The sequence below is a fragment of the Equus caballus genome, chromosome 8 (genome assembly GCF_041296265.1).
Source record: "Equus caballus isolate H_3958 breed thoroughbred chromosome 8, TB-T2T, whole genome shotgun sequence".
In the NCBI taxonomy this organism is placed as follows: Eukaryota; Metazoa; Chordata; class Mammalia; order Perissodactyla; family Equidae; genus Equus; species Equus caballus.
In genome coordinates this window covers 99,357,150-99,383,322 of record NC_091691.1, presented here as the reverse complement: position 1 = coordinate 99,383,322, position 26,173 = coordinate 99,357,150, and the positions used below count along the sequence as shown (strand labels likewise).

Here is a 26,173-nt window from a genome sequence, read left to right as displayed (position 1 = left end):
TAATGAAATCATCAGAAAATTTTAACTTTTTATTTAAATATGTCTGTACAGAAATAGTTTTATTAGGGAAAAAGAAAATCTTCTTTCTTTCTCTGTCATGAATAAATACAAGGAATTCTCCTTATATGAAGTGAATCTGTAAGAAGAGAAAATCTATTTTCCTGAATATAATGCTCTTTGAAGACTAACACGGGAAAGGAGGTTAGGAAAAAGAATGAAAAATAACATTTTTCTAAAAAGTGATACAATGAAAACAAGGACAAAGAGAGGAACATACACAAAGCATGATGGGGGAGAGAGAGTAGCAACAAGGGAAATGGTTTTCAAAGTGAGAGGAAGACATTTCTTTTATAGTGATATTGTTTATAAAGGAAGTCTAAAACTCAAGACTGCTTAAAACTAATAGGTAAAAATTAATTCAGAGAAGTGCAATAATTACCTAATAGTCTTATCATTACAAGTCAAAAAACCAAGGGATAAAAAGGTGAGAGAGAACTATAATATCTATTAGCTAAAATTAGTCTTCCCCCAAAATGAGATTTTTTTTCCAAACAAAAATGAAAATATATCTTTACGTAAGATGGCATAATTTAAAACTGTCACCAGGTTCTAATTATTTCTGGGAATAGACTGGAATAGCGATTACAAACGGGCAGCCCTGAAGCCTGGCATGCATACGTGTTGTTCAGCCCACACCATGTCACAGAAAGAAAACTGAACCCAGATCCTGACCCTTTGACAAAGCAAAAGACCTGGAAACCAAGTCTGCACTCCCATATGGCAACCCACCCTGGTGCTGAGCAGTAGCTTTTCTCTTCAAACACATAAATAAGTTTAACAAGAAAAACACATATTATAATCATCTTCAAGATGAAAAGGCACTTACTAAAATTCAGTATCTAGTTTTAACTTTCAAAAACTGTCTAAAAACAGGGGAAGGTGAATAAAATCTATCTCAATACAACATGTGGCTTAATAGGAAAACACTAAAAGAAATCCCGATAAAGTCAAGAGAGGTCCACTACCACTGCCATTGCTTTATTGTGTTCTAGAGACACTAGCCAACAAAATTAGACAAGATAAAGAAAATACACAGTATAAACTATAAAGGAAAAGGTAAAACTATTATTTATAAATGATATGATTATATACCTAAAAAAATTAAAACTCAGAGGCCATTTTAATACGTGAAAATCAACATACTTTATATCGATAAGCACAATCAAGATGAAAATTTTAAAATACTACTAAAAATATATTTAAAAAAAAGAAGATCTGAATAAAGGGAAATGCCTTTAATAAAGCACATACCCTAGCCTTTGGTACAAAGACTAAAAGTTATAAAGCCATCAATTCTCCCTGGTTGAGTCACATATACAAATACCAATAGGATTTTTTTAGAACTAGAGTTTTGGAACTTTATCAGATGATTCTAAAGTACATATGAAAAAATAAATATATGAAAATAGTAAAAAATACACTTTTAAAAAAGTGTAACAAGAGAGGACCAGGCTTCCTAATTATGAAACCACACTATTAAAACTAAAATTGCTTGGTACCAGAAAACATGAATAAAAAGACAGATTAGTGGAGGAGAATAAAGTCCAGAAAAGACCCATACAGTTTGGAGAGTATAATGTATGATGAAGGTGACACTGCATCTCGGTGGGGAAAATATGACTTATTCAATAAACGAGGCTTGGACAGCTGGGTGCCCATCGGGAAACAAAAAAATTAAATTGAGTCAAAGATTTAACTTCAAACATGAAAGTATGAAAGTGTTAGATAAAGAAGTTATTAGTCTACAACATCAGTGTTGAAGTCTAAGTATTACCCAAGTCCAAAAGTCATAAAACATTGACAAATTTGGCTATACAAAAACAAAATACCTCTCCCTTTTAACTCAAAAGGCAAACAAATTAGAAAAGAAGATATGCCACAAACATAGCTCCCAAAATACTATCATTCTGAATGTATCACAGCAAATAAAAATCCAGAGTCAGTTAATGGAAAAATGCTCCTTAACATGAAAAGCTGCTCAACCTTACTCCTTGTAAGAGAAATGAAATTAAAACTACAATAAGAGAGCATTTTTTAACCTATCAGATGAGTAAAAAGGATCCCACAATTTTGACAACGATCTCTTCAAAAAGCTGTGAGAAAGCAGACACTCCAATACATTGTTGCTGGGAGTGTAAATCGATAAACTCCAGTAAAGGAAATCAGGAATATTTACCAAAATGTTCAAAGTATGTACAAAATATCTTTTTCTTTTGTTATCAAGCACATTCATGGTACAAATAATAAAATTTGAATAAGGTCTGTAGATTGGACCAATTTAATACCCTGATGTTGCTGACTGCAGTGTGGTTATATAAGACGTTGTCCATGGTCTTAGGAAATACACACTGAAGTATTTAAAGTTATGAGTATTACATCCGCAAGTCACACTTAGAAAATTCAGGGAAAATACAGGTAATAAGAGAGAGCAAATGTTAATATTTGGGGAATCTAGATGAAAAGCATATGGCAATTCTTTGCATCGTTTTTACAACATTTCTGTTAAGCCTGAAATTATTTCAAAATCAAAACCTTAAAACAATCTTTACAGAACTTACCCTTTGAAACCTCTGATATTTCCAGAACTGTACCCTAGAGATAAATTTACATGTGTGAAATGACGGAGCTACAAAATTATCTACTGCAGCATTGTTTTTATCAGCAAAAGACGGCAAAGAACCTAAATAGTATTAAATTATCCATAAAATGCAATGCTATTCAGGCATTTTGTAAAATAAGGTAAAAGGTGGAAAAAAGTAAACTTCAAAATAATATATACAGCATGCTACTCATCCTGCTAAGAAGATTAATGATATATACCAACATGCTCACGCTCGTTTAACAGACACACAAGACCCCAGTGACAGTGGCTGCCCTGGGGGGAGGCGCTCATTCTTCAACAACAACGAGCAGGGGATTTTTCACTTTTCATGGTATACCGTTTTGTATCTTTTGAATTGTGGGACATGAGCAAGTTTCACCTATTTAAAAATATTGGTATTCATTAAGAACTTATTGTGTGTCAGGCACTGTTCACACTTTACATGGATTTTCTCATGCAGTTATCTTCCACTCATTGTATCATTGCCCCATTTTACAGATGAAAAGGCTAACTAAAGGTTAACTAACTTGCCCAAGGTCAAATGCCAGTAAATAGGAGAGTTAAGGTGCACCCTGAGGTCTGTGTGATTCCACAGCCAGAGTGCACCTTCCTCCCGGCTTTACTTCAAGGAGAGCATTTACTGTGCATTTACAAGCTGCTACGTGCATTCCAGGCATGCTCCTGCCCTTGAAGGGACGACGGGGTGGCGACACAAGCAGGCCTGTACAGAGAGCACGAGACATGTGAAGACAGTGCCGATTCATCCCCTGGGGAGGAGAGCCCTTAAAAATGTCTACGTGAGAGCCGTGAGCCTCTAGCTGAGCTTCGAAAGGCCGGTGTTTGGACTGCCAAGAAGGACTGGGTTTGAGGTACATTTACCAGGCAAAAGCAGCAGCAAACGCCAGGCATGAGATTCCAGAAATGTACAGTCCAATATGGCCAGAGCGTGAGCCGTCTGGTGGGAATCAGCAAGAGCCAGAGCTTGAGAGGCAGACAGGGAGATGCTGGAAAGCCTCACACGAGAAGCCACCAGGCTTCCAGCAGGAGAGAAAGCAGTTTAGACGTGTCCTCCTCACTCTTCAATCAGCTTCCACGCGAGAGAAGGTGCCAGGGACACCGCCACCTCCGTCTCCAGTGTCGGCTGTGGAGGACGAGAGCAACAAGGTGACAAGGACCTGGGCAGTGCAGGCGGGAGGCGAACGGAGTGATGGGGAAGATACTTGTGGATTCTTCTGTGGGATCAGAGGGGCACACCTACGGTGATCAGAAAACTCCAAGTAGAGCAGGAGAGGGGGAGGGACAGGCTCATTCAGGGCTAAATGCAAATACTGATTCAGACTTTAGACAAAGGGCCTTGGCTTATTTCAAGCAGTTAAAGATTTCCCCAGATGCCTGGCAGGTGTGTGCAGAAGTTCCAGCCCAGAGGACTCACAGCGTCAGTTACAGAAAGTTGTTCTGCTGTCAAGAACTAGAACATCGAGTTAATTACAAACATTCAGAACTACTGTTTAACAACTGGGGAGATGCTCATATCCTGGGCTTCAAGTTCAGATGCTGAATCTCCAACCAGAGAGGAGCTGTAGATGCAATACAGCAGCCCAAGTCTTCGCCTTGCTTTTTGTTACAGAATATCTCACTAACTGGTCCAAGTTTGGTTACAGCAAGCAGACCATGAAACAATGTGGCTCTTCCAAAGTTTATCTGGACTGTTACAGACACTCTTGCCAGTTCTCAGTGGTCCCTTACAAAAGGATCTTCTCAGAAGTGAGTTCACACTCTCCTTCATTGCACGAGCATTTGCCTAGAGGAAGAAGGTCTTCTGCTCACCCCGTCCTCTTGGGAACATATGCACAAAGACTGTGAAGCGAAAGACCCCCAGGAGCGCACTCCTCTCATCAACCAGAGAACAGCCACAGTTAAGATACAGGCATCTCTGTGTTTACAACAGATGTTCATGCCTCTGCTTCACGCAGTTTTTGAAGTGTCACTCCAACAAGCAGAAGAAAACCACCAGTCTGCTGCTTTAGAGAGAAGTTACTTTGCTTCCCTGCAAAAAGTCACAGGCAGTGGAACGAGTGAAGTCAGAGCAGAGCAAAGTGCAGAGGACGTCAAACAAGTGCTGGTCACTGTCACCCAGGGAACAGTCAAATATCCAGAGAAATCAGACTCGCACAGAACTCAAAGCTGACAGAACTCTGCGGAGGTGAAGATGGACCAGCGGGATATGCTGATTTTGTTTATAAGCACAGTGTCTCTACGTGTTTCCTAGCACCTTTAGAACAAACCTCCAACGTGGCAGATACACAGACAGCACAGGCTTTACCCCGGTGTGCAGTGACACTGGAAAGAGTCCATCTCGAAGAGGGCCCAGAATGTGTTCAGTATCTTCAACAAGAACACCTGCCCTCCTTGCAAGGAGCTCCAGAAATAATTCGGGAGTTCTGGTAAGCTCCAGTAACCTGATACTAACGTTCTCAAACATGACTCAAAGGTGTTCTTCCAGAGAGCAAAGCCCTAAGGACTGAATCTCCCTGTGCCTACTCATCATTCATAACTCCAATTAATAATTTATAAAGAAGGGGGCCAGCCAAGTGGTTAAGTTTGCGCACTCCACTGTGGCAGCCCAGGGTTTCACTGGTTCGGATCCTGGGCGGGGACATGGCCCCGCTCGTCAGGCCATGCTGAGGCGGTGTCCCACATAGCATAGCCAGAGGCACTCACAACCAGAATATGCAACTATGTACTGGGGGGCTTTGGAGAGAAAAAGAAAAATAAAAAAGAGGAAGATTGGCAACAGACATTAGCTCAGGGACAATCTTTAAAAAAAAGAAAACAATTTATAAAGAAGCAATTTTTCTGTGCCATTCACACTGGTCTTTTTAACAGCACTTTGAGTTTGTTGCAGTATGTGTAGTATGACTTTTCTGTAAAGTGGGTGTAATTTTCCCTAAATACAGGTACGTGACAACAAGAGAAGCTGCTTGCATACCAACTCAAATTGCTCTATATAAATATGCTGTTAAAACATATAGCAGAGTTATCCTAGTATCTTAATTTTTTTATTTGAAACTTTAAATCAAGTCCTTTATAAAGACCAAAACAATGTACTTTTTAAAAAATTGCTAATTATAAAATACTTGAAAATTGTAATTTTCTTTTATGTAGGCAGTCACATAAAGCATGAAGGGAATACAATAATCAAAACTAATCTTTTGTGGATAGCAATTACATCTCTTTAAATGGTTTCTACATCAACTGTATCATAACAAAAGAGAAAAAAAGGCATTTGATAGTCCACATAAAGAAGAAAACAAAAACCCTTAATAAACTAACAATTGAAGGGAAATTCCTAAACCTGAAAGATATCTATGAAAACCTATAGTAAAAAGCCAAACTCAATTACGAAACATTAAAACCATCCCCTTTAAAAATTAGGATGGATGGGGCTGGCCTCATGGCCGAGTGGTTAAGTTCGCACGCTCCCCTGCAGGCAGCCCAGTGTTTTGTTGGTTCGAATCCTGGGTGCGGACATGGCACTGCTCATCAAGCCACGCTGAGGCGGCATCCCACATGCCACAACTAGAAGGACCCACAACGAAGAATATACAACTATGTACCGGGGGGCTTTGGGGAGAAAAAGGAAAAAAATAAAAAATCTTTAAAAAAAAAAAAATTAGGATGGAAGCAGACCACCATCAACACTTCTACACAACACTGTAGTAGAAGTCCAAGCCAACATAACAAGAGAAAAACTGTCCTTATTCATAGACAATTATCTACAGAGAAAATGCAAAATAATCTACAAATTGCTACAATTAATAATCGAAGTTAATTGGTTGCTGATTCACAATTGCTACACAAAAGTCAATTATTTTTCTTTGTACCTACAACAAACAGAAAATGCAATTTAAAAATAGTTTGGAGCGACAAAAAAATAAAGAAAAAGAACAAATCTAATAGAAGACTTGCAAGAGCTTTATATAATAAAAGACATCAGTAGTAAGAAAAACATGTTCTTAAATAGAAAAAACACTATATTTTAAAGATACCAATTTTCCCAAAACTAAAGACCAAGATAATCCTGAAGAGAATAATAAAAGATTCATCTTATGCATTTCGAGAGTTATGATAAAATAATGGAGACAGTGTGGCATTGATATTACCACCAACAAAGAGAGAAGTGGAGCAGAACTGAGAGCCGAGAGCAGGACGTACACATAGATGAAAGCAGATCTACAACAAAAGTGGCATTACATATCTGAGAAGAAGAGAGAGATTTTCCAATAAATAATGCTAGACAACTTGTTACGACACAGGAAAAATAAGATTTCAATCCTACCTCTCAGCATACATAAAAATAAAGTCAAGGTGAGACAATAAAGATGAAAGGTTAATTTTTAATACTTTTGCTAGAACATAAGGGAGAATTCAACACGGGTAAGAGAGAGATTTCTTTCTTAATGAAAGTCCAAATGCACAAACTATAAATAAAAAGCTTGATCAATACAGCTGCATTAAAAGTAAGAATCTCTATTCATCTGTTTATCAAAAGACACCTTAAAGAGAGTGAAAGGAGATATTTCTGAAGAAGATATTTCAAACACATATAAGCAACAATGAAATAAAATCCAGACTATATAAAGAACTCCAACAAATCAGTAAGAAAGAGAGAATCCGACAGATAAAGAGGGATCTACGTGGAGAGACAGTAAACGGATTTTCAGGTCCCTTCTAAAATTCAAAACTGGGTAACAGAGGATAGTCAAAATTTTACTCTCGTGACCTGTGCAGCAATTTTTTGTATATTTGTGACTACAGCCAAACACACCCTTATCTAAATGTTTGATTTGTATAAAATGTTAGTTATAAGCCAACAGAATTAATGCTACAAAATTTTTTACATAATTTTTAATATAGAAAACACCTGAAATGAAATTGTTACCATGGCCCCTAGAGTAGGATGGCCTCCTACCTCACCTGAACTGAACTTAACACTCCTTTTGCTTCATCTGATTTCCATTAATACTTGGTTCTCTTCCTTCCAGCTCAATAAAGCTTTACTTTCTCACTGTGGCCCACTGATTTCTCTTATCTCTACACTCAGCACTTCTTTAACTGATCAGTCACTTGACAATATGCCTCTGTAATCTATAAACTGTTGTCTATCGCTATGCCTTGTCCATGCACTGACTCTACAACTACACCATAAACTCCTAGTGGGCAGGTTCTTTTGTGATGCCTGCATATTATACAGTGTGTTACTTCATATTTATACATAATGAATACTCAGCTCAAAACCTGATTACCATTAAAAAAAGGTTAAAGATCTTAAGTACAGATAATATTTATATTTAATTATAAATGACCAATAATTCAAAACAGAACCTAAATCAAATCTCATAAACTCTGAATATCTTAATATCAAGGAATTCTACACAAATCAGATAAATCATGAAATTTTCAAACTAAATTCAACTACATCCAAATGAATAATAACAATTTTTTTGTTTTCCTATTCTTAAAAAGTTTATATAAAAGTGTAAAATAATATAGAAAAGTAATTTATCTGAACCATGAATATAAACATCTTTATTCACAACATAGACCCCTTAAAAGAGAAAGAAAAGCAGGAATGAAAAAAAGACTGATTTCTTGAAATAGTCAAAGTAGATATAAAAATCCAAACACGTTCATGCACCTTATTTTTAGAAAAATCACAAAGCTTGGCAAGGTTATCACCAAGAATAAGTTTATACCTAGTTTTTACGTAATTAGAAAAGTCATAATTTATCAGAGATCCAAGCACTTAGCAGATGACAAGCAGCAAAATAAGACCCTTCTGCAGGGTTGCTGTAGGGAAATGAAAACAGTATGCAGAAATAATAAATATATTTAAAAAGCAGATGAATGTGAAACCCACAGTATCCTGGAGCCCACGTACTTCAACAGGTCAAAAGGATGCCAGCCCATTATAGCACAGTATATAAGCCAAAGTTTGTAACAATGACCCCAAGTCTTCAAGAAAAGTTAAGTCATGAAAATCACACTCTGGTCCAAGAAGGTAAAATCTTTCTGATCTTTGGGAAGATTTACACACAAAACAGTTATACCATTATCATACTTTAAGAAATAAATTACCAGCTCTCCAAAACGTCATTCAGTGTGATTTCTAGATAGCCAATATTTTACTACAATAAGTTCCAAACTTTATTAAAACTTCACAATGATTTTTATGTCACAAGTTTTATGATAAATATAAAAGCATTTGTTAAATTTGTAATTAATATACAAAATGCTTCTTAAAGCAAATTCTACTAAAAATATTCACTCTCACAAAACTGAATAAATCAAACAGTAATAGCTTTAATGGCAGAGTATGTTCAATTTGGAAACACAAGGTTAATTGTAAGCTATTAAGGAAATGTTACAAATTATGAGATAAGAATAACTTTGCACATGATCTTCTTAGGATGTCAAATGGTATTCAACTGTCCTTGGAGAGGTCTTTTCAGAAACAACCATTACCTGAAAAGTTTTAATCAAAAGGAATATCTTTACATGGAAACATGTCCCCAATAATTTTCTCAGCACAGTATCAGAGAAATCATTAAACAACAACAACAAAAAATGCTGGCTCCAACTTGTACTAAAGATCACATTTAATCTAAAATTTCTAGAATTGTATAAACTTGCTCAGTACTCTACATATGTATTTAATTTATTCAAGTATTTCAAAAATGAATTTACATAATCTTTACAAACTCTTTAAGCACAACACTCCATATTAAAATAATGTATAATAAAGTTACCTGCAATTCCATTTTGAAATCTCTACCTAATGCTCAGTGCAAAAGACAAAGCTGTTTCTGACACCCGAGGACCTGGAAGGGGCGACCCGGGATGAAGCACACCTTCCCCAGTTTAAGGAGCCACTGTGCCAGTAATTTCAAGGAGTTAAGTCTGGCCTTTTATCTGGAGAAGCGTGTGGCTTACAGCCACGTTAGAGCATCTTAAAGGTTTTAACACGGTAACTACAGACAACAGCCGGTGGTAACTGGTACACACGAAAGGTTTCACGTAGGCTATGGGTTTCCATCCGTTTATCAGGTGCACATAAAGCAGATATTCAAAAACCACAAGGCTAACCTATCACATACCTAATAAAAATATGTGAAAATGACCCTTTTTTTTCCTTTTTGCCTCTAAATACCAGGAGAACCTGGATGAAAAACTGCTTAGATTTTTCACTTGGGGAGGAGGAGGCCAGATCAAGGGAAAAGGGAGAGCAGGACTACAATGTCATGTGGGTTGGGAAATAAGGATTTCACAACCACGTTACAATAAGAAGGCATATTCTCAGAAAGAAGTGCTAACACAGAGTATGATTCCACGCTTTGCAGCAAGAAAGCACTTGTTCCCTAAGACACCTGGGAGAGGTAGAATGGTCATATTCACTAAGAAAATATTTTTATAGGAATACTTTTGCCCCAAAAGACAGGAATCTATTTTATTCAAGAAAAATTTAGTAATGCCCGTCCCCATGCAAACAGCCATCCTGAGCATTGTGGGGTACTCAGAAACGAACAGAAGGTATTCCAGCTGTCCAACAACTCACACAAGAGACTCAGAGTCATAGAAGTCTAAGTACTGAGGGCGCTGAGAAGAGGAAGAGCACTCTGCAGAGCGCGTCCATGAGGAGGGGCATCTAAGCTGGCACTAAATGACCTCAGAGTTTTGACAGAGAATGGGAGAAAAGTGTGAGGAAGACGACGTTCTTGATGCAGAAAAGCCTGTGGACAAGTATGGCGCTCAGAAAACGTGTAAGCGTATGGACAATCGCAGGAACCCCACCTCACTTTGATGTAACCTGAATCCAGACAGACCGGGGAGGGAAGACTGGACATGCACGTTGCGCTGGTTATGGAGGGCTCAAAAGCCAAGGAACAGAGTGGGGCGGAATGCGAAATGGCTGAGGGTTTCAGCAGAGGAGCTGTGCTTGAGAAGTCATCAGGTGGCAGCACTGGGTGGAATGAAGGGAGAGCCTGGCCAGGAGGCTGCTACAGCAACGTGGCCAAGAGGCCAGCAGCAGCCGAGGCCAGAAGGACTGCTGGGAAGGAGGGGTCTGACAGCTGGCAGGGGAGAAAAGTCAAAGACTCAGCTTTCCAGCCCGTAGGGACGAGGCAACAGACACTGATCATGGGGAAGAAGACTCCCCAAGGAAAAGAGATAGTGTGACACATTTACATCTTCGTTCTTAATTTTAAGTATCAAACAATGCTGGTTGATAGACACTGTCAAACATTAAACAAGAAAGAAAAGAAAGAGAAAAAGGAGGGCATGTTTCTTAAAAACAAGCAACACACCATCCAAAATGCCTAAACCTTAAAGTGCGTAAAAATTACCAGGGAGAAATGGTGATTTCTTCTTTATAATTTTCTTTTCTTTTTTATCCAACTTCTCTGAGCCTTCCTGTTCTTTTCCTTGCTCTGCATCTGTCGGGTCAGTTTGCTCACTCGAAATGTTGGGCGCATCTGGATCTGGAGCCTGCGCTGCAGAAGTCTTGGCATGGCTGGAGTCGCTAGGATGTGCTGCAACTGGAATTGAAGACAGCCCACTGTTTTCTAAGGCTTGCTGAGACAGAACAAAACTAGAAGGTTAGGAGACACAGTGGCCCAAACCTGTCTACCAAAATCAATCACAAAGAAGTAATACAGCTTTACCTAAAGAATACTAATCCTACCCTGCTGGAAATAAAAATCTGCATTTCGAAGTAGTCGCCTATAAGTGAGACTTCCAAATTTACAAGGCTGAAATATCCCTTTTGATATCTGACATCTCACCTCCACTCAAAATACGGTATGGCAAGCATTTACATTTCTAAATTAAAGGGAATTAAAAGTAATACATTTGACTTTTAGAAATGTTACCGCAGACAACTTTGGTTGTCTCTGAACAGGTTTGGGAATCACTGTTTTAAATCACACTGGGTTTACCCTTAAGATATTGGCTATCATGACGTCCTGAGATTCTTTACACTCCGGCCAACTCATCACCACAAAGGGATGGGAGAGAGGTTCATTTTACAATGAGTAAATAAAGAGAGAGGCGAAGGAAGGCTACCTCTGTTTGGAAACGGAGAATTTGAACATAAAGCGGAACTGGGGTAGAAGAATCAGAAAAGAACTCCGTGCTCCACTTCCCTCCTCCTCCTCTCCCACACGTGCGTGGAATGTTCACACGCTAAGAGGAGAGGCAGTTCCGACTCTCAAAATAGTTACACCAGAACTTCAAGAAGGAATAATGTAGTTTTTATGCCTCTGTCAACAGGGACAGATACAAGAAAGTTCTGAAAAGCCTATTCTTTTCAAGTAAATTCACTTACAGAGAAAAAATTAGTTTTAAACTTTAAAAAAATTTTGTAGATTAATAAACAATTTAGAATTCTGCACTGTCCATAAGTTATTAAATAAGCATATTTTGTTTCAGCTTAATTTTTTCAATTCAAACACATTTTAACAAAGATTCCTTTACTTTGACAAGCCCCGCATATTTGTTTTTCTGTAATGACACCGAGTCTCTGACACACACAGACAGGAGCAGGGACGGGAGCCTCACCTGCAAAATGTCCTGGTTGATCCCCACCGTGATGCTCAGCTGCTGGCCAGGCTGAGGGGGCTGGCTGGACTCCACCGAGCCTGGCTCCGAGAGCTCCAGGAGCTGCTGGATGACATCAGTCACTGCCTGCGAATTCTGCTGACTCGAAGCTGAGGTGACCTGGGCTTCTGTCTGTTGAAGAGGTAAAGTCTGAAACAGCGTGGCCTGAAACACAGCAACATTTTCATTAAAAATAGAAACGATTACATTAACTGGTACTTTGATTTTTTTAAAGTAAAGAAATAAGCATATCTTCCTTATGATTTTTAATTTTTTTAAGCTTTATAAGTGCTAGTAGAGACTATTCAAGATAGGGGATTGAACACACATACCTCATCTTGCTGTTAGCCCATTAAAATGAGGGAATTTAAAAAGCTACAAAATAAAGAAAATACAGTGGTCAAGAAAATTTTCTGGAAAATAAGGGCATTGGAGGGATAAATGCTCTGTAAGCTACAGTCAAGAATATCTGCGGAGAGAGCTGATCTGATCCCTCAGAACTCAGCCATCTGAAAGGCCACATCAAAAAGATGGTGGAGAGCAGAGAGCACTCTGTAGAACCCTGTAATGGTGGATGGAGAAACTACACATCTGTCAGAACCTACAGGATACAGAACAGAACGTAAACCACGGACTGAGTTAACAATAACGTGTCAGTGTTAATTCAACCGTAACCAACGCACCACACAGACACAAGGGTCAGTGACAGGGGTAACCATGGGAGCCGGGGGCGAAGAGGACACAGGAGTTCTCTGTACTTTCTGCTTAATTTTTCTATAAACCTAAAACTTCCCTAAAAAAGTCTATTAATTATAGAAAATAAAGACGGAAGAAAAGATTCTTAGAACCGACAATGAGCCCTGTCTTCCTCCACAGATGGGAGTTAGGCACTTACCTTGAGGCAAAAAAATGGCAGCTTGCCTCTAAAGGAGCTAAAAAGGAATGAACATCTGGGGACGCAGGGCACCCCTGTGGCTCTTAGCTCCCCAGACTAAACAAAAGTCTTCTATGTTCTGCCACCAGGGACCCCAAGTTTAACGGCTGGTTCTCTGGCCAATCATACGAAAGGTGACCCTGGAGATCGACCAGCTCCATTCACATTCACACCCAGGTTTACTGCTGCCTCATTCTGAAACACCAACAGGCAACCAAGAACTCAGAGAAATCTGAGAGGGAGGAGTGGGGAGATGCCCCAAGGCAGGCAACTCAATGAGCAGAAGAGAACTGTTAAAAATAAAAGGCTAACTAGATTTCAGAGGAAAGTTCATCAAACCAGAAAAGAATATCTTGAAAAAGAAACAGTCAGGGGCCAGCCCCATGGCCAAGTGGCTAATTTCGCGCACTCCGCTTTGGCGGCCCTGGGTTCACCAGTTCAGGTCCTAAGCGGGGACCTACACATGGCTCATCAAGCATGTTGTGCCAGCATCTCACAGAGAAGAACTAGAATGACTTACAACTACGATATACAACTATATACTGGGGCTTTGGGGATAAAAAAAAAAAGAGGAAGATTGGCAACAGATATTAGCTCAGGACCAATCTTCCCCACCAAAAAAAGAAAAAGAAAAGCATACCTTAAAAAGTAAAAAACCCAGTCAGATCATGAAGAAGAGCTCTCAGAAATTAAAAATCTTACTGGCCAAAAAAAAAAAAAAAATTCAATAAAGGAGCCTTAAGATAAAGTTGAAGAAAACCCTCAAAAGTAAAGCGAAAAGGTCAGGAGTTAGAACACTGATTCCTAGATAGTCTTGAAAAGCAATATGTATAACTTGACTCAGAATGCTCTTATGTAATCAGATTAGGATAAAAGGTAGGGTAGATTCTAGGTTTCCAACCCTCTAGAAGTAGATTTTCAGGTTTTTATTGAGAAGATAAATTTAAAAAATTATCAGGATTATCATTCCTGGTTATTCACTACATGTACATATGTGACTTGCATATTGCCAAAGGAAACAGTGAAAATTCTAATATTTGGCTCATTTATACATTAAAAGTTTATTTAAAAAAATATTCAGTCCAAAATAGAATTTTTAAGACTTAATAATTAGACTCTAATTATTCTCCAGTTTTAGAACTTATTTACAACATTTTCCCTGATCAAGAATAAGCTGAAGGATCATCTCAAGCTGCAAATATTGTGAGAAAAGAAAAGAAAAACACTAAATGTGAACCTAATGCTGTGGAGCTAAACACCTACTAGGCCTATTTTCTACCTTGGCAGGAGGCACGTGTTGACTTAAACTACCAACTAATGGCCTTCGTGAGCGCACACGAACACCTCTGAGACGTCCGCATCCAACGCCTACTGCTGATGAACGCAACGCTCTATGCCTAGATTTTGCCATTTATTATCAACTGAGAGGGTAATGCATGTAACAGACTAAGGCTGAGCTACAGAATCCTACAAAAAAAGAATGAGAGTGTGTGTGTTTTGAGTCATACAATTTTAAACACATGCGCTGGAAAATACAATTTAATTTCCCAGAAGCCCAAAGTCTCAGGAAAAATTATCACTGTCACATTGGAAGTATTACTTTAAAAGAATAATTGATTAAATTATAACATAAGGATAAAGAATACTCGATAATAATTATCAATAACACTGACTCTAGGAAGTACAATTTCATAAATCAATAATTGTGTTTCATCTTATTTTTACAGGTTAAGATGGTGGTCCATAAATCAGGATAATGTGATATTATTCTAAAGTTAAAAAAATTGATTTTCTTTCACTAATTAAAAAACAAACAAACAAAGTAGCACCTTATCTCCATATAGAAAACTTTCATAGCATTTTGTGCTACTAACTAATATTCAATTATAAGGGTCATAATTAAGACAACAGATTTTGGTTAAAAAAAAAATCCTTTTATCAACCAGCTTACTACAACTTACCGTTAAAACATGAGCAGTCTCGGAGGAGCTGGCTGAATTCTGTGGCCCACCCATATGCATCTTGCTGATGTGCGTGTTTAAGCTACCTAAACTCTTAAACACACAACTACATTCTGTACAATTATAGGTAGGGCCATTCTTGACCTTAAGAAGAATAAAGAAAAAAGAATTTTTCACAATTAGTAGATAAAAATATTTAAATTATGGCAAATCATAATTTACCGTTCCAATAAAAACAAGAGAAATAATCTAACCCTTTAACATTACGTTTTCTTTTAAATTAGGTAGCTCTACATTCTTTAACAATATCGCCAGTAGGAGATTAACTGAAATTTCACAGTCTTTTCTGTAAATTCAGGAGTGAAAAAACATAGTTTTCAGTTATCGTAATTTAGTAAAAATAAAATGTCTGACATATGTTCTCAATTTCTTAAACAGTTAAGCACAATGTTCAATAATGAAGGCTAGACAGTTAGATATAAACATTACTTTGACTAAGTCTTTTGCGGGCTACATCATATAAGTTAGAAAGGATAGTCATATAATGTATACATCTTTCATCACCAATCCCAATATTCCGTATTAGCGACTACTTTTAAAAGCTATGATAAAGACGAACGTTGACTAGAGAAGCAGTAAAATGAACAGAAACAGCTAGGCACAGAGAAAGCATGTAAAATATTCTTTCACCATTACTCAAGCCGAGTGTTGTTACTGCTATGATTATGAAGGCTGGCTTGAAAACTGATCGGCCCTCTCTGAACTTGGAAAGACTTCCACTCTATTTCTAGCACCTTGTTAAGAACCAAACTTAAGGCTTTAGAGTCATCAGAGATTGGATAATAGTTAGAAACTAATCTTCAGAGGTCATTTCTGGAACGTCTCAGCGTGTCCCACCACAGCTCCCACGTGTCTCAGGGCTGGGCACAGGCGCTGGCTGCCCTAAAGGAGTTTTCTAAACATGGGAGCACGAGTGAGCACCACACAGGCTGTTCTCAAGTTCCAGTGAGATTCTTCTGGGTGCCACACAAATATACTATTATTCCTAAGCAATCGGCTTTACACAGAGGCAGCCCCACAAGAGTAACTTACACAGCCCAAATTTATTCTTCTGAGATCTAAGGGTAACCTCGCTTCACGGTATCTTTACCTCACTAATATTTATATGCTCTTCTAATGTCTCGGGTCTTAGGTAATAAAACCTCGTTTTCAAAAGTAACTCACTGCATATGGAATTCTGAATCTATTTATAAACTATGTGAATTATGTAGGTTTTTTTCATTTTAGTGTTACTTAAGGATTTACTCCAAAAAAAAGTAAGAAGATGTACATTTGCTTTTAACAATATGATAGCTTTCATTCTGCACAATAGTTACATAAAATAAAATGATCCATGATAAAAGTATTTATGGTGTTTAAATATTTCTTTCTTTCTACAATTAGACTATAAATAAGATACCAAATCATGACAATTAATGAGAGCAAAGGTTAACCTGTGTAAGAAAAATACTTCCAGAAGCTTTACAGATCAGTATGATCTAGACAACAAAAAATTGGGAATATCAGTTTCGCTGAAATAATTAACATGCAGGATGGAGGTAAATAAGCAGACCAGGACTCCATGTGATAGAAAAAGTAAATGGAGCCATATGTAAGTTTAGCAATACTGCAATAGGAAAAATAGTTTTTTCCCAAATTTTATTTCTTATCTTTCAACTTCTTACACTTGAAAGTGCCTGTATTTCAAGTTTGCTAAAGGGATGAAATACGTTAACATTCAGATTGATGGATCGTAACTAACAAAGGTATTAGGATTATTTTCAAACATTTATTCATCAAAGCTATAATACTGTCACTGAAGAAGACAAAAAGACAGTATTTTATATTTCTCCCAGTTATGAAAAGCCAAAAAGGTTCATGTATATATATTATTTATTTATTTAATTATATTTTTTTAAACAAGGTCTGCTCTGCACAAACTCTTAATCTGCATTCAAAAAACAGAAAAGTGGGGCCATCCGGTGGCACAGTGGTTAAGTTCTTGTGCTCTGCTTTGGTGGCCCTGGGTTTGTGGGTTTGGATCCCAGGTACAGACCTACACACCACTCATCAAGCCATGTGGCAAGCATCCTACATACAAACAATAGAGAAAGATTGGCACAGACGTTAGCTCAGGGACAATCTTCTTTACCAAAAAATAAAAATAGAAAAGCATTTCTCAGGTTCGCTCCTTAACTCAAGAGCCATCGACTGCAGCCCTGTGAATACTGCGCACACCCCGAGTGCGATGTTTACCTCTGAGTGAACTCTCTGCACGTGTGACTGGAGATTCCCTTTTTGAGAAAAGGCAGCAGGACAAAAGGCACAGGCATGGGGTTTTTCACCTGTATGCTTAATCATGTGAGTTTGCAACGCCCCCTTCTGGTTAAAAGCTTTTCCACATTCACTACATTTAAATGGCCTTTCACCTAGAGCAGAAGAAAAATGATCAAAATATAATTCCATATTGTGTGAGCATCTGATGGATTAAAAGAGAAATACTTCAGTTCCTCACACCCAAGACCCCAAACCTATCCCTCTAGGCAAAACATCTCCCCATAACTGTAGATTCATACATCCAATTGCCTACTCAAAACCTCAAAATTAACACCCAGATTATACAGCAAACTATGGAAAAGCCAAGAGTAACTTCCAGGTCTAGCTGGCTCGAAGGCACATTTTCTTTCCTTTAAGCTACGTCATAAACCGCCCCAAAGTAAACGTATTCATACCTGTGTGTATCCTAATATGCCGAGTTAACTGACTTGGCTTTTGAAATGTCTTTCCACAGTGTGGGCACGAATAAGTGAATCCACTCCTGTCGATGTTCCGATTATAAGACCTTGTACTTGACACCCTAGGATAATCCAGGGGGAAATACTCATTAAGTCATCTTTCTCTTATCACAACTTCAAAATTAAAATCCTACCAGAAAGTTTAGCTGACTGGTCATCAGAACATGCTTTAATGAGAAATCAATCACATATAAGTGCATGTGTGTGTCTTACACATATACACACATATACACATATTAGTTTTGTGTATTTGATATCATAAAATTCATTTTTTCCATATCTAATGAAAAGAGAAACTTGGTTTGGTTTTTTTTTGGGGGGGGGGGGTCGGAATGTCTGTTCTAGATGAAGCTTTACCTGTTATGGTCAAATATAAAGCCCTGAGCAGGCAGGCTCTCTCCATGGACAGGAGTCTGTGCTGCCTCCTCCTGTCTCCCTGCCTTCAATACCATCTAGAAGCTGATGTCTCCGAAGTTCCACCTCCACGACTTCCAGCACCTGCCTTGGATGTCTGACTTTCTGATTGACATCCCCTTGTGATGGCTAATCGGCAGCTCAAATCTACCATGTCCCAAACAGCACTCTTAGTTTATTCCCAACCTGCTCCTTTCCATGACAGGAAACGGCAACTCCTTGTAGTGCAAGTTTAAACCGCAGGAGTCACGCCGGATTCTCCCCTCTCCCTCACCCCTAACTTCAAGCCTATCTCCAAAAGCTGCTGGTTTCACTCCAAAACACCTCCAGATGCTCCGGTCTCTCCACTCTCCAACAGCGTCATCTTCCCACTGCCCCGATTCGCCAGGCACCCTGCTCAGCCTCAGCCACAGCCACAGCTGAAGTCCAGGCAGCCCATTCCTTTGTGCAAAACCCTCCAAGGGCTTCCCACCACACTTGGGACAAAATCTCCATTCCCGGCCATAAAAAAACACAAAGTCATCCCATTTGCAACAACATGGATGGAATTGGAAGGTATTATGTGAAGTGAAATAAGCCAGACTGAGAAAGACAAACACCACATGATTTCACTCATGTGTGGAATATGAACAAACACATGGACAAAGAAAACAGCTCAGTGGTTACCAGGGGAGGGGGCTGGGAGTGGGCACAGGAAGGGAAGGGGACCACTTACGGTGATGGACGAGAAATAATGTGCAACTGAAATTTCACAATGATGTAAACTATTATGAACTCAATAAGAAAAAAAAAAAACACTTCATTCCCAGGATGGCCTCGAAAGCCCTGCCGCCCCTGGGCCCTGTCTCCTTCAAATGCAGCCCTAGTACACTCCCCTCTGTAGTGGGCTGTCATCACGCTGGCCTCCTCTGTGTTCAAACACAGAAAGCTCACTGCTGCTGAGATGGTGGCAGCTGCTCCCCCCTTGCCTGAGACACCCTCCCCTGGGCCTGCAGGGCCTCCTCCTCCTCCAAGTCTCGTTTCAAACACCCCTCCTCAGAAAGGCCACCTCTTCAGCCCACCCCACCCCCCGGCATCACCCGAGAGCAACACGACCAATATCTGGTCTGCTGCACTGACTAATCCATTCACTTGGTCACTGTCTGTCCTCCCTACTAAATGACAGTTCGTGAGGATGAGGCTGGCTGTCTGGCTCGTCCCTGGATTCTGGAAAACCCAAAAGCCAGTGCATTCCAGTGTGTGATGACCACCTAAACAAGTATCTTCAATCATCTCTCCAAAACCTTCAGAGACACATCAAAAGTGCCTGTGTCAAAACTTCATCACAATAAAAATCTGTGCGACAGGGTGCATGCAGTATATTTTCGTGATTTAACACTCACTGACATAATGAAGTATTAGGTGGGTACCACATTAGTCAACAACAGACAAAATGAAGAAAGTGGGAAAGATACAAGAATATTGATTGTATGGAATGTTCAGTCCATGTTTCTAAAATGCAGTGCCTGAGAGGATAGGCAAATACCACGAATCCTTTTTATAGGGCATTTTATAAACTTTATTAACTGATGTGGGGCTTTTGGCTGTTGTGGTCCTTAAAAAGTAAAGATATTTCCTACATGTTGGGGTTTAGAATAGTGGCAGGCTACTGATAATACAGTAGTTAAAAAGATAACTGATACTGGATTTACAGTTTGCTGGAGAAATTAGCTCAAGGAGTGTGACAATTGATCATCACTATTAGCTAACTTGAGCACAAAGGGCCAAGGCAAACCTTGTATTTCCATTTGTTAAGAAAAGGAAATATCAGTAAAAATATATAATAAAAAATAGAGCAAATATGAAAATCTAAAAGATGTTAAGTTTTACTAGGAATAAAAGTATATATGTATTTAAACATAGGGACGGTTGCTAGTGTCATGAGCTCTAAAGCCAGACTATTAGGGTTTAAACCCCTAATGCTTGACCACAAGCTGTAAGACCCTGGGAAAGTTACTTGCTCTCTCTAATCTAGGTTTTCTCATCTGCAACATAGAGGCATAAAAGTACCCTGACCGACAGGGCTGTTCATAACGACTAAATCAAGTTGTACTTATATATATTTACACACACAATAAACATAATGTGGGCACAGATCAGTTCTAAACAACTAGGTAGTATAAAGAAACGAACTCATTAAATCAGGCGCTAATTTAGCCCTTGTGAATCCATTTTACACACATTGTTACCTGCCCATAAAAATGTATGTTTTTATCTTGTTTGATAGTTTTTAACATTCTAATACTAGCAAAATTTTTACCCACACAGCCTGACACATATTTTTAATTTTCAAGCATATCCTTCCTACTGTAGACATGAACTACACATTAAATGACACTCTAACACCATACCAGATTAGCTGCTGTGTTCTTATATCTAAAGCATCCAATATTTTTAACCAATCATAGCAAAGTATGCCAATTTTTAATAATTGTATAGATTGTTTTTTACCAATCCCAAGTAAAGGCTCATACCTAATTTTATAATGAGTCTTCATGTGCTCCTTCAGCTGTGATGATGTCTCAAACTCTTTCCTGCAGGCCTTACAGGCATGAATCCGGTTCCCAGCCAGCTCCTGGCGGTGCTCCTCCATGTGTATGGCCAACTGGCTCTGCAGAGTGAACTCATCCCCACATTCGGAGCAGATGAGGTTCTGCAGAGGAAAGGCCATCCATGAGCAGAGCAAACATTTCAAAACCACGACTTCTTAAAAGAATTAGTGCTGTAAATGGTCGATACACAAAATAAACTTCTCTCTGGAACAAACACTTTTCACCTCTCAAAAAATATATCACTATGTCCAAATATAAATATATACAAATCATTTCTTCATAGGGAGAAAAAGACAGAAACACAGGGAAAAGGATAAGAGAAAAATATAATTTTTGAGCAAAGTGAATTGTTTCAAATTGGCTGTTGGGTAAGTGGCATTTTGTCCATCTATGCTCTGAAAACTTTAGAGAAACTGAATGACTTCAATACCACAAAAGGGTCAGGAAAGAATTTAAATTAGGATTACAGTTTAAGAGACTGTCTTAAAACAAAATGACAGCTGATAAATTTTTAAATGGAAACATCTATCATTCTTTCAATTTGGTTTTTAGGCAGTCGATTAGAGAAAAGTCTGGGGCTCCCTTCAGACGTGGCTTGCTGAACACCTGGAACAGGTGCAGTCTGAACATAGCTGTGGAGTAAGCATAAAATACATACAGGATTTCAAAGACTTACTGCAAAAAGAACAACGTAAAACAGCTCAATAACTTTTAATATTTGATTATAATGTCCTGGATATATTTTCATAAATAAAATACACTAAAATAAAATTTAGTTCATCTGCTTTTCTTTCTACTTTTTTTTAACGTGGCTACTGTAAACTTTAAATTACTCATATTTCAATTAGATAACACAAGTCCAGATGTTCTGGAATCAGGTGTTGATTCACCCTAAGGCTGCCAATGTGTTTGGGTGTTAAGCACTCCAAGTCTGTGAAATAGGGATGTCAGCAACACCTGCCCTCACAGGGTTGTCATAAAGTTAAATAAAGTGATGCATGTAAGATGCTGAACAGTGCGTGGTACAGAGGAAGTACTCAGTAATGACTTATCAGCAGGAACTGCTGACCTAGCACAAAGTTCAATTAGTTCACTCATTGGCATTCCATAATACAATTATCTACTTAAACGATCCTCCAAATGAACTGCCCAAACATGGGGAAAAAAAATGAGTGTACCCTGTCAATGAGCATAAACCGTTATCTTCAAATAATAAAATATACAGCTATTTCTTTCCATCAGACTTTCTTCTAATTACTGTACATAACAGTCTTGTAAATGTATGTAAACCTCATTAAAATGAAGTTGTTCTTTGATACTACTCAGAGCATCCTTTACAGAAAAAGACGAAGATGAATGAGTAAATAATGATTTCAACTTAAATAAACTTAATGTTATTATATAATAATTTAGGGAAATAATGAACTACTAGATTGTTAGTATCTTGTTGATAATAAAGAAAATTCTTTCTGGGAAATCATCAAAAAAGAATATGTAACATAATTTGCTGCATCTCTTTAAAAAAAAAATGACCTCCACACTCCTGAATTTATATAGCAAAATATTCACTTCTCACTAACAACTCCACCAAGTCCCCCATCTTACAATTATGAAATAAAACGACTTTTTCTCCTCCCATTCCCACCCTTACTCTTTCATTGCTCTGGCTCAGATCCATCTTCTTTTTAGTTACTTTTTAACCAAAGGCTCAGATTAGTCTATTTCAGGAGACATCTACAGGGATATTACTCAGAAATTTGTCAGAATTTTGTGAGTGAAAATTCTAGTTATATACAATTTGCTTATACAGAGAAAGCAGGATCAGGCACACCCTGGGTCACAACCCGAACAGGCCACGTGACAGAACGCTTCGTCACTGTCACTCTGCTTGACAGCAGCAGACCCCAAGGAGCCAGGGCGCGCCTCCCTCCCCCTCAGCGACCTGAGGAAGTCTCAGGCAGGAGCGCAAGACCTCCTGGATAGCTGAGACTTCACTTTATTGCACTCTCCACATTCAGATTAATGTCAAGTCCTCTAGGCTAGAAGTAGTTACTAGTTTCTCCCCTAGAAACAGACATTCTGGGGTAATTTCAATGGTCCCTAAGTGGCACCAGAAACCATGGAGGAAAATGCATGGCATTCTAAGCAGCCTCCATCTTGCTGAAGATGTAATAATATCTGAAAGTCAACCAGAGCAGAAAATATGAGAAATACCAGCTGCTTTACGGCTACTCCCCCTGCAACACTCGGCCTTCCCATCCCCCCTCGCCCAGGGCCACCGAATGATCTTTCTCTTTGGCCCCGCTCACTCTGACAGTCACACCTGCCCTTCTCTCAGTAGCCCTCCCACGCTCCAGCGCCAAACTACTGCCTTTCTCCTGCCCCAGGATTTTTCAGGAGCCAGTCTTCCTTTCCTACAGGAGTGTGCTCTGCTGACGTCAAAATGGTGCTCCAAGCACAAGACAAACCGAAAGCCCACCCCACGGAAGGCTGCTCTTCTCTCAGCACCTACAGCAGCTGGTCCCATCACAGTCCACGTGTGCGAGCTACCAGAACGTCCCATAAACATGAACAATGCCTCCCGTGAGCAAGCGTATCTGCGAGGGTGCGTGTACGCGCTGTTTCTCCAAACATCCTCTAACACCCCTTGACGGAGGTGATTTACTCAAAAAAAGATGTGTTTCAATGATTCTGTGAATTTTAAGGAAATATTTCCAAATGATTTAAAAACTACAGTAATTTTTCTGGTTTACATCTCTGGATTTTGATAGGGTAGTGAGCACTACAGATTTTAGACTATTAATCTCAATAGAGCAGTAAGGAAAAATTAGCTTACAGTGTTCTAAAAGTAGAGATTCAAAAATGGAGCACCATAAACTAAAAAGTTAACTATAGTTCATAAGTGCACAGAAGAAAATATGTTTATCAGTTATTTTTAAATCAATTTTATTGAAGCATACTTTACATACAGCAAAACACACCCACTTACGTGTAATTTTTTACCTCTCCAATTCACTATGTGATGGTTTCAGAGTTTAACCCCTAAAGGCAACCTTAGTCCTATTTCCCAGGTTTCAGGGGACACAGCACTGGTGCCCCCAGGACATTCTATACCCAACACACGGCTGAGCTTCTACCTGCCGTTATCTCGTCTAATCCCCACCTCACCACGGAGCCTAGGCACCTCCCTCGGACTCCAGGGCTCTGCACTCTCCCAACCCAAGCTGCTTTCTAGGCTTAGCCGAAGAAGGCCCTTCTGTGGGTTCTCTGACAAAACAGCGAATGGTGAATACTTTCAACAACTGCCACGTGTTGAGTTTCGCTCCATACCAAACATTATATGTTTGGAGAAACAGCGTGTCTTGGAGACAGCATGTCGTTGGAGTGCGTTGTTTTTAACGCACTCTTCCCGTCTGTTCTTTATTTAACGTATTAGACCATAATGTACAGTCATTACTGCTACTTTAAAGCTTAAATCGTGCATTTTATTCTCTGCCGGCTGCTTACCCTGTTTCGTGCTCCTTGCTTCTCTTTTCTTGCCTCCTGGATTACTTTTTAGAGTTTTTCATATTCATTTTGATTTATCTGCAGTACTTTTGAGTACATCGCTCTGTACGGTTTCCTCGGAGGCTGCTCTAGATATTACAACACACCCATGTCACGAGCACGACCTGTGGCACCGACATCTTAACCCTTTCAGGACCATGCAGGAACCTTAGTTCCATTCAGGCCCTTCACTTTCCCCCTTTTTAAATAAAATTGTCCTAAGTATCTCCTCTATGTACACTGAGTTCATCAGATGATAATTTTTGCTTCAACCATCAAGTATGACTTAAGAATTCATGAGGAAGAATAATGTATTATATTCACCTCAGTTTTTGACTTATACCAAAAGTTTGTATTATCAGTGTTCTCCAGAGAAACAGAACCAAAGATGTGTAGACACAGAGAAGATTTATTATAAGGAATTGGCTCAGGTGACTGTGGAGGCTGACACGTCCCACAGCCTGCAGTGGGCTGGCCTACTGGAGACCCAGGTGAGCCGACGGTGCAGATGAAGTCTGAGGGCAGTCTGCTGTAGAAGTCCCTTTCTGGAGGAGGCCAGTCATTTTGTTCTATTCAGGCCTCCAACGGACTGGATAAGATCCACCCACACTACAGGAGGGAAATTTGTTTGCTTAAAATTGATCCATTTAGGGGCCAGCCCAGTGGCAAGGTTGGCTTCACATGCTCAGCTTCAGGGGCCTGGGGTTCATGGGTTCAGATCCCAGGCACAGACCTACACGCTGCTCATCCAGCCATGCTGTGGCGGCATCCCAGATACAAAAATAGAGGAAGACTGGCACAGATGTTAGCTCAGCGACATTCTTCCTCACAAAAAAAAAAACAAAAAATTCACCAATTTAAAAGTTAATCTCATCCAAAAACATCCTCCAAATTGACCATAGAATCAACCATCACACTGTTCTTTGCTTTCTGAAGTTCCAAGCCTCCTTCTGTTATCACTTCCTTTTTGTCTGGATAACTTCCTTCAGTCATTCTTTAAGAGTAGGTCGGCTAGCAACATATTGTTTTCCTTCATCTGAAAATGTCTTTATTTCCCCTTTATTCCTGAAGGATATTTTCACCATACATGGAAACCACAATTGACAGTTCTTTTCTTTCAACAAGTGGAAAATGTGCCCTCTGGTTCCCTTCCTTCTGGCCTCCATGGATTCGATTAGAAGTTCACCGTCACTAGAATTGGTGTGCCCCAATAGGCAACAGATCATTTTTCTCTAGCCTCTTTCAAGATGTTTTCTTGTCTTCAGTTTTCAAATGTTCGATTATGATGTGTCTTAATGTACATTTCTTTGGGCTGATCCTATTTTGGATTCTTTCAGCTTTTTGAATGAATAAGTTACTCCTTATACCACATCTGGGTAATTTTTTTCAAATAAATTTTCAGTCCCAGTTTTTCTCCTATCCTTCCATAATTCCTATTACACCAATGTTGGATCTTTTATCATTGTCCCGAAGTTCCCTGAGGTTCTGTTAATTTTTTTCAATCTGTTTTTTCTCTGTTGTTCAGTTTAGATACAGCCATACACAGCATAACAACATTTCAGTCAATGATGGACCAC

The 26,173-nt window shown here is 39.0% G+C and overlaps 1 protein-coding gene across 16 annotated transcripts in view; it reads right to left on the bottom strand.

Annotated features, from left to right (window-relative positions):
* The window catches only part of ZNF236 (zinc finger protein 236), a 117,646-nt gene that overhangs the window by 62,880 nt on the left and 28,593 nt on the right, over positions 1-26,173 (bottom strand). For all 16 annotated transcript variants that reach the window (XR_011441643.1, XR_011441641.1, XR_011441642.1 and 13 more), the window contains 6 exons: positions 20,973-21,151; positions 17,983-18,107; positions 17,507-17,679; positions 15,212-15,355; positions 12,278-12,481; positions 11,065-11,293 (listed from right to left, as the gene is read on the bottom strand). Coding sequence is in view for 13 of the 16 variants with exons in the window: in XM_023648002.2 (XP_023503770.1) it covers positions 11,065-11,293; positions 12,278-12,481; positions 15,212-15,355; positions 17,507-17,679; positions 17,983-18,107; positions 20,973-21,151 (1,054 nt within the window). In the remaining 3 variants the exon portion in view is untranslated. The remainder of the gene's footprint in view (positions 1-11,064; positions 11,294-12,277; positions 12,482-15,211; positions 15,356-17,506; positions 17,680-17,982; positions 18,108-20,972; positions 21,152-26,173) is intronic.